The sequence below is a fragment of the Merops nubicus genome, unplaced genomic scaffold (genome assembly GCF_000691845.1).
Source record: "Merops nubicus isolate BGI_N331 unplaced genomic scaffold, ASM69184v1 scaffold23148, whole genome shotgun sequence".
NCBI lineage: Eukaryota > Metazoa > Chordata > Aves > Coraciiformes > Meropidae > Merops > Merops nubicus.
Window position 1 is genome coordinate 1 of NW_008628029.1, and position 9,509 is coordinate 9,509.

Here is a 9,509-nt window from a genome sequence, read left to right on the forward strand (position 1 = left end):
GTCCCTGTCGCTCCTCTGAGAGCGGGGCGGCCCCGGGCTGGGTCCCGGCAGGTCGGGGGGGTTCGGGCAGCGGTGCCTGGGCACAGGGCTGCTCCGCGGGCAGTTCCGCTCTCCAGCACTGTTTTACGGGCGGCCTGGGGCTTCCGGGACAGGAAAAAACACACTGCGGGGGAAAACCAGCGAGTATTCTTAATCTTGCCATTGTTTTCCCAGTGTGGAGAATACGGTCAAAGAGCCGATAACACTGAGCGGGACGAGATGGAATCATGATCCTCCCTCTCTCCATGCACGCGTGTCAGCACGCTGCTCTTCTACTAGATATCATTTCTTGAGTCCCCTGTTGCTCAGGCAGGAAACACGAAGCACCTCTGGATACATGCTGCGTGTCAGGAGGGCTGGTCTCACCTCCTTCTGTTCCTCTCCCACCCTAGCTTTTGCACTCCCTGCCTGCAAGAGTGTCTGAAGCCGAAGAAGCCGGTGTGTGGTGTCTGCCGCAGCACCCTGTCGCCTGGTAGCAGAGCTCTGGACTTGGAAAAGCAAATTGAAACGACAGAAGCCACTTGCAATGGCTGCAATAAAAAAGTATGAATGCATTTGGAAATTAAGTGCGTGACGTGTGCCTGCTTGGCTGTACTGCTTAGGAGGAGATGAAGTGCTTGCTCCTCAGCTTTCTGCAGAATCAGGTCAAAATGTTTGCTCTGACAAGTGCTAAAGATATGTTATATAGGCAGCACCCAAATGTTGACATTCCTTGCACAGTTGTTTTTTTTTTTTTTTTTTATAGTTACCTCTTTAGAAAGTGAATTTCAAATTTAAGAGAGTTATTTCAAAGTTACAGGAATTACTGCTTCTGAAGTTGCTTCCGTGACCGTGTCTCTGTGGGAGGAGCCCACTGGATGTGGGTTTTAGATAGTGATCTCTTTGGTGCTTAAACAGAAATGTATTTGATTTGTTTGAAATGGTTATGAGTCAAAGTTGTCTTATGGGTGGTGTATTCTATAGATTTATTGTCTGCATTGAATACCTATATGGCATCCTTCTGTCATGTCCTTTCTCTTTGTTATGTTTGGCTTCTTGGCGTTAATTGAGTGTAAAATCAAATATCTTAGCAGGTGGCAAAAGAGCAAGAAAAGGATAATTAGACAGAGTAAGGTGAGGGTAACAGTTCATGTAATTTCACTTTTTATTTCATGAGAAGTGTCATTCTGTCTTCATTCCAGCTGATAGAAAACTACAGAGCCTTAAATTACAGATTTCCTTATTGTAAATTTGAATTTTCATTAATGGAGTTGAACAATTAGCAATCAGTCTACACCAAGATCTGTACTAAAAGCCAAATTATTTTCCATACACTGTCTCTTCTCCTCAGTGGTCAGGTAAACTGGCTTTATATGAAGCTTTTCTTATGCATTCTAAGTATGGGTTAAGCAAAGTCCTGAGCAGTGTTGTATTTGTAAAATATTACAGGGAGCAAAGTTACAGGTTAACTAATCTATAATCTCAAAGCTTTCCACCCCACCAGCTGAAGTGAATTTTCCTGCTTTAATGCTGTCTGCAGAAAGCTGCTTTGTTCTGTTTACTACCTCTGCTTGAAATTGTAGACATAACTGGAAATAGTTTAAATTAACCTTTCTATGCAACTGTTGCCTGCACAGATGTATCTCTCAAAGATGCGTAGCCACGCGGCCTCCTGTCCAAAGTACCAGAACTATATAATGGAAGGTGTGAAAGCCGTAACTAAAGAACCACTTCACAACACCAGGTACCTAACTCTTCTCTGAAGATACTTGCCTTTTTTTTTTGTCACAAAAAAATTCTGCAGTAAAAACAGACTTTACTTCTTTGCTTCGTTTGGGTGTTAATTGTTGTAATCCTTTCACACAGTTAAAAACTAAGCCTTAATCTTGCAACTGGCTGTGCAGAGGCGAGCTGCTCTTTCTCCTTAGTCCGTGCACAAGGCGTCTTTCAGATCAGGGGACTCAGTCGAAGGAGCTATTTTTAGAATAAAACCTGTATCTTTCTGTCGTGTGGCGGTAGCATTCTGGTTTCAGCTGGGGCAAAGTTAATTTTCTTTCTAGTAGCTGACACAGTGCTGTGTTTTGGGTTCGGTATGAGAGTGGTGTTGATAACACGAGATGTTTTAGTTGTTGCTGAGTAGCACTATCCAAAGTCAAGGATTTTTCAGTTTGCCATGCTCTGCCAGCGCAGAGGTGCACGAGAAGCTGGGAGGGAGTGTGGCCAGTGCACTCCTCCTCATTGTAGCATACTGGGTGGTACCCTGTGCATTTAAAAAAAAAAAAAAAGCTAAGGAAAAAAAAAAGGCATTTATAACATCTGTGAAGAAATATCATTCTGTGTAAATATGGATACTGTTAAAAGTTCCTTAAGCTACTGTTAGAAGTCTACAAACGGATTGTTATAATTAGCTTGTCTTAATTCCACAGGATAAGACTACTGCTTTGAATAATTTGTATTTTTTAAGAGCTGGTAAGACAACCTTGGACTATTGAGTCCTAAAGCTCTTACTTTTAACTTCCTGACAGTGATAAATCACTTATTTTCCTTCTCCCAACCAGGAACTTCCCAAATCGCTTCACCTTTCCTTGTCCGTATTGCAGCGAGAAAAACTTTGATCAAGAGGGACTAGTTGAACACTGCAAGACATTGCACAGCATGGATGCAAAACAAGTGGTAATAAAAAGTCTTGGTGCAAGAATTGCAATGAAGTCTAGTCTTAAATCCCTTTGAAACAATGAATTAGAGACTGATGAAGTTAAGTACATATTTATAATTATTCCTCTTAAAGTCAAATGTGGGTATGTTATTCACGTATTTACCTTTTACATCATTTTGGTGTTGGTTTTTGATACCTTCTTGGAGGTGACTTGTCTCTATTCCTGTTGCAGCTAGGTCATATCCTCCTTTCATATTTGAAAAATAGTAGACATTCAAAGTTAATTAGGCACGGTAGCAAATACCAAATTAATAAAACATAATTTCAGAAAAATGTCGGACACTTAATTTTCCCTTTTGCAGTCGTCAGCAAAAACGTACTATAAACCACTGGGGAAAATGCTTGCAAAAACTGTATATCATTGCAGTAATCTTTATCTGCTGATACTCCCTCTCATATAACAGGAATTGAAAAATATGGAACCAAATTTGAAACTTTTCATTTTTGTGGAAAGTTTTTTTTTGGGAATTCCAAATGATTTAGAAAAAAAAAAGTTCCTTTTTTTCTCTTGGAGAGGAGTGATCTTTGCAAGGGCATCAAGGAAACTTCCTGAGAAATAAAGGCTGAAATCTTCTGAAGCAAACGGCCGTGGTGAATTCTGATATTCAAAGTGCAGAAAGAAGAGGAAGCTGTTCCATATCAGAGATCTAAGACATGAATTAAAATCATTCAGGGTTAACTGAGGCTTGTGTATTTAAATGTCCCAGCAATCTGCTTGACTCTCACAAACCTCCACCTTCAATCTCCCATGCTCTCTGTCCTACCTTTCCTACTGTAAACGTTAAAGCACTTAGCCATTGAGGCTTAATTGGCTTTTTCTGTTTTTTCTTGAAGGTTTGCCCAATTTGTGCCTCGATGCCATGGGGAGATCCCAATTACAGGAGTGCTAACTTCATGGAGCACCTTCAGAGACGACATCGCTTTTCCTATGATACTTTTGTGGTATGTGTTCTCTCTCCTTGCAGTGCAGCTTTTTTACATAGCCACTGCTGTGCAGAGGGTGCCATGAGAGAAATCAGATTATTGGCAAGGCCAGGTCAAAGACAGCTGGTCTCTGTTCTGGTTTGGTGATGTTGACCAGCATGGCTGTTGCAGTCAGTGTCTCTGTTGCCCTTTGTTCGCAGGACTACGACGCTGATGAGGATGATATGATGGCACAGGTTTTGATGCGTTCTTTGCGGGACAAGTGAACCAATGAGATTTACTGCAAAACCAAGCTTCCAGGAGGGGGAAATGCCCAGCACCCTTGCACTTCTCCCTGTACATCCCAAGGTGAACTCAGGCGTCCAGAAATACGGAAGACTTTAATCCCTATCTCAGTTTCACATCCTGGTTTGATATTTCTGTACCCTCAGTCTTTTGTTAGTATGGTCTGTGCCACTCAACCCTGTCAGCCTGATTTTCTGACTTGCTTCACACAAAGCCTAACTGTAGGTGGACATGGAGGAAACAAATTTCTTTACCTATGCCTTTTTTTTGCTTTTTCAGTTGTGTTCACTTGACCATCTAAAACCAAAAACATTCCAAATGAAATGGCCTGAACTAATTAATAATTAATATCTCTTCTCAATCTCATTTATATATCTTAAACGATAGTATGAGAGGTGTACTTGTAGCTCTTTTTTCCTTCAGTGAGACCTCTAGGTGCTAACTGTAATTGTCAGACCAGCTCTCAGTTAAAGTGACCTATGATGCCTGTGTTTTCATAATGTTTCCCAGTGTTTAAATTCTTACATGCAGCCTCTCAACTATATGGAAAACATGTCTTCAAGTATGAGTCTTCAAACTACAAACTTTCTCAGCAAATCTTTGCACCTGTGTAAGCAACTAGTTTGAAGTATTTATTTCTATGCATGATTGTTACTTTCTTCCATACTTTGAACATAATTTCTAGCCTGGAAAATAAACTGTAATTATGGTCTTATTTAAAATGCATTTTTTTAAAACAATCTTAGCAAATACTAACCATATTTGCTGGCTTTGTGATTAATTGGTGGTTTTGAAACTGTTTTTCTAGTGATTTTAAGCCTTATGCTGGTAGGGAAATTCAGAAGTTTTTTCTCAATACCTCTGCTTTCTATTTCAACTAAGATTTTTGTATATATTCCTAGTTTTTCCATCTCTCAAGGCAAGCTGGTAGCAAAACTTACCAATAATTCGTAGCATTTGCATACACTGCCTTCTGCATTACAGATCTTAGCAGGTATTTTGAATTCCTGTTCTGCATTTAGGTGTTGCTAAAGTAGCTGAAGCTGTACTTAGATTGTTTTCCATATAATATTATATGTATAGTATGCCAGTATGGCTTTCAAAGAAAAGGTAAAACAACCTGGACAGCGGGATGACAATTCCAGTACGTAGTAAATGGATACTCTGTGTTCAAGTCTACACTTTTACTGTAGAGATTCCTTTGTAGTTTGTTTTCATTAACTGCACACTCAAGATGCTGAAACCTAATGATCTAAGACACCCGACCAAAACTTGTAAATCACAGTAGTGTTGAGATGTGTAGCCTAATTTAAGCATGTTTAATTGGAGCAGTGAACCTGCACCACCACAGAACTGAGTACTAGTTAATTTATTGACCAGTGATCTTGGTATCATTGCATTCTGCAGACTGCAGCATAGCCTTACCCTTAAAACAACGAAACACACCCCAGCTAAAACCTCTCGAGTCAACTTTGCATCCAGCCAGACCTCTGACATATTTGAGTTGAACCTGGTTTTAGATGTTTTCCCCAACTTGGTATGGGCTGAGGCAGAGTCAGCCTTAAGTACCTGCTTGGTGACTGGAAGCTCAGTTGGGGCTAGGGAAGAAATCCCACAGTACTATGGAAAAAGTGCTGTGTTTGGGGTTGATGACTTTTAATGCTTGATCTGAAAGAGATAGCAACGTATTAGTGGTGGGATGGGGATTTCTGGGTTCTGGCTAGAACGCAGTTTTGATACCCACTGATGGGAATCTAGATTTCTGCTACTATTCTAAGTGCACTTCCATGCAATTGATAAAATGTTTAAGGAGAAGTTAGAAGCTTCCAAGCAATTGCTTTGTCATGTATTTGACTTTTGAAGACCAGTTACAAATAAAGGTTGTTTAATTTATAAAATCCTACCTTTGTGTCAGCTCTTCCAGTTTCTTTTGTGTGGTCCATTTGTTTCATTTCTGCACCTCCCCAAAACAGCTTCTTGCTGGCTGTGAGAAACTGCAGGGATCACAATAGACACTGACAAAGGCAGAGGCTTCAGCTTTTGGCTTCCATTAAATACGTTTCACTGGTTGTGACTTTATAATCTTTCAAACAGTAGACTGTGCAGGTTATGAAAAATAGCTCAGATGGAGTTCAGATAAGTTCTAGAGCTGGCCAGAATACTGCAGGTGCAGCCCTGTAGGTGAATCCTCCTGTAAGCCAGAGAAACACAGTTTCCTGTTGAACTGAGGCAGCGTGACTGTCCAGCAGGGCTTTTCTGTTGAAATATTTACGTTTCCTGTAGCTTTAACTCTTGGCTGTCCAGTTTGTGATGTTCACATCCTTGTGTTGTCCTTGTAGGTGAAGGCTGAGGAGGTGAAGGCTGGCTTGCAGCAATGACAGTCAGAAACTGCTCTTGCTGAGGTTTTGGGGTTTTATTTCCTGCCGCTTTCTATGCAGACCCATTCCTTGACTGTACAACTTGGGGTTGACTTGCATCAATGTATTACATGGGAATTAATTCACAGAAAGCACAGACTAAAAACACTGGCTGGAAAATGCATGCTGATTCTGCTTTTACTTTGATTACATCAGTGTATGAGTAAGAAGCTAGCTTGGTAAGAGGAATTCTTAGCACTGCTTTGCTGTGATGAGCATCCACAGAACAGCTTGGAGGTAAACCTGGCCATTGGCTTCCACTTACTCCGGATGCTGAAGAGCTTTGTGTCTCAGTGCTGCTGACTTCATCAGCCTAACAGGTACAAATGTGTTTACACTGTGCAATATCTTACTGATATTTGTTGGTTCATTTAAAAAGACATTGTTGAGAGGCACGTCTGTTCATCTATAGCCTTGATTCATCTCATTTCCATGCAGAAACTTGGGATGAAAAAAAGCCTTATAGAACAAGCTAGTCTGGGCTTCTAAATCCAGTGGTGTGTTGCAGAAGAGTGAAACATTATGCCAGAGCTGCTTTCACCTCATCAGCAGCTGATCCTGTAGTCCCAGCAAATCCCAAGTGCCAATGTTGGTGATAACACAATCAAGCCGCCTAGGACCTGTGAAATTCCCCGTGTCTGGCACAAGTCAACCTCTGGAGAATGGTTAGCACAGAGGGAGAGGGACAGAATGAGTAGAGCTATTTTTTTTAAATCAATCTGTCTCCAGTCAAAGATGGGCCTTAATAGGGCTGGTAAACTGTTGACAGCATTAATTGCCTAACAAAGGCATCACTTCATCTGGAATTACAGCAACACATGCCCATGGTCTGCTTACACTAGGGGGATGAGGTCTTTTAAAGGATCCCTTCTACAGTAAAGCATTAATGGTATATTCTGGGTCTTCATGTCACCTGCTGGACAAAAGCACAGCAAATTTGCTTTGAGACCTTTGGCCTGCTATAGTGGATGGTTGCTGGTAAAACCAGCATAAGAAGGATTAATCTTTCATGCAATACTAAGGCCATGTTAAATCACAGAAAAGCAAATGAGGGATGTTTGCAGTCCTAAAGCCTTTCTTTGATTTAAATATACTAAAAATGACAATGGGGCATATGCCTGTTTTGGATGTGGGCTTTTGTTTGTTTTTTTCTAATGCAAAGTTTCATGTCACTGTAACATTGGTCCATGCTTCAAAAGCAATTCACTTTTCATGGGTAAACTACACAATTCTCCAGGGGATACAGACAAGGACTGTTTTAACCACTATGAAAACTTTCCTTTTCCTCCCCCAAAACTCCAGAAAATACTCAGCACTTATTGAAAATAAGTGTTGGCGCTACAGGCTTGGGTCTCTCTTCTTGCATTTGTTCTGTCTTTGCCTGGGATTCAGACACTGAGCTTTAAACAAACAATACAGCGGAGCTTCTGGGAGCTGTTTTAGTAGCCCCATGCCTCTGGGTTTCCTTGCACGGCCTGAACGGAGGGCGAATAAGCACAGCGTGGTGGCTGCAGCGCTGGAGCGGTGGCCGCACGACGTGTGCCGACAGCAGAGGGAGGTCGTGCGTTTTGGAGAGACCAGTGCTCACAACTCCCGGCCCTCTGCTCGTCCCCGTCCTCCTCCCCCCGGCTCAGGGGCCTGCGGTGAGTTTCAGGGAGCTTCTCTGGTCTTGCAGTGAAGGACACACCTCATGCCTTGCACCTCATGGCCAGAACTTCCCTTTGTCCCATCACACAGTCTTCCTTGGCGCCAGGATCTTTGCTCAGCAGCAGGGTATTTGAGATGACTCATGGAGCCACGGGGCCAAAGAAGAATTTGCAGCAGACTTGCTGCTCTGGAGGTAGTAACTGTGTGCCTCCAAGCTCCTTGGGCCAGTCCATGTGGGTCTGGAGGTGTGCCACGGGCTGGTGGCAGGGCTGCTCTGACCACCCTGGGGCTCAGCAGCTGCCAGACCCCAGCGCTCTGGTGCAGGGTGGGACGGCTGAGAAAGCACTGCCATTTCCAGCCCGTGAATCATTGCAGAGCTTCCCCTCCCCTCTGGTCTCCTGTGCTCTGTCCCATGGCTTGCTGGCTCACAGGCACAAGCAGGTCGGGTCACTCTCCCCCTTAATCTCAATTTTTCCTCCAGAACATGCAAGTTGTTTTCCACACACTGGTTGGAACAGATCTGGTTATTAACGTTTCAGAAAGAAGAGAGGAGCAGGGCTTTGCTTCTTGAAAGAAAACTGCCTAGCTGGGTTCCTCATAAGTGTGTCCCCAGCATAACCACATCCATGGCAGGTGGAGGAGCGTGGGGGGGCACCAGGGGAGGCACCTGTGGCAGCACCCAGGCTGCTGCCCCCTGCACTGCCAGCTGCTGCACCTCTGTGAGAAACAGGGTGGACCTGGCCTCTGTGATTTACACTCTTTAAAGCCTTCAGGATTTTTCCCCTGAACTTCAAGCAGATCCAGGGGTGAGTTATGCAGGTAGACACCTGTTGAAGTGCAGGAGCAGTTCTGCAGGAAAGGAGGGATGGATCCAGCTCCAGAGCGCGTGGCTGCAGGGGAAGAGTTTGCAGACTGGCTGGCAGGACGAGCTTTCCAAGCAGTTCCTGCCCTGAGGAAAGGCTGACAGTGGGCTCAGCCCCCTGCACTGCAGCTGTGCCACTGGAAAGCTTTGTGCCCCACTTCTGCATTTCGCGTGGGTTGTGGCTAAACAGTAATGTGTGGTCAGCAGGGGTTGGTGGCTGTGTGATGGGTGAGTCACGAGTGGCCTGGCACCACGGGTCTTTTTCCAAATGGCAGAGCTGGATGCTGGCTGGGAGTTAGGAAGCATTCCCAGCAGGTCCTGTCCCTTCTCCTCCCGCCGCCAGCAGCTGTCTTGGCCGAGATCTGAGAGCAGCTCCCACAGCAGGTGCCTGGACACGTGCCCTGAGCCCTTCCAGCAGGGAAATCCCCACATGGCTGGAGGGATGGGGTGAGCTGGAATCCCAGGCTGGGCTTTCTGACTGCCAGGCCAGGGGGACAGCTCTGTCTGCTCACTGCTCCTGAAGCATCCACTGGCAAGGCCTGGGCATCTTCCCATGGGAACGTGTGCTGATGAGCAGAGGCAAAGGGAGCGTGCACCCCACTGGGGCTGTTTGACCCACACTGCCATACCCGTGGGGAAA

General features: G+C 44.1%; 1 protein-coding gene across 1 annotated transcript; it reads left to right on the top strand.

The window, feature by feature from the left end:
- Nucleotides 1-435: 435 nt before the first annotated feature.
- RNF114 (ring finger protein 114) lies at nt 436-4,064 on the top strand. Its single transcript, XM_008946550.1, has 5 exons — nt 436-582; nt 1,656-1,762; nt 2,577-2,691; nt 3,569-3,676; nt 3,859-4,064. Exons 2-5 carry the CDS (start codon nt 1,656-1,658, stop codon nt 3,922-3,924), a joined length of 396 nt encoding a protein of 131 aa, XP_008944798.1. The 5' UTR covers nt 436-582; the 3' UTR covers nt 3,925-4,064.
- Nucleotides 4,065-9,509: the final 5,445 nt, after the last annotated feature.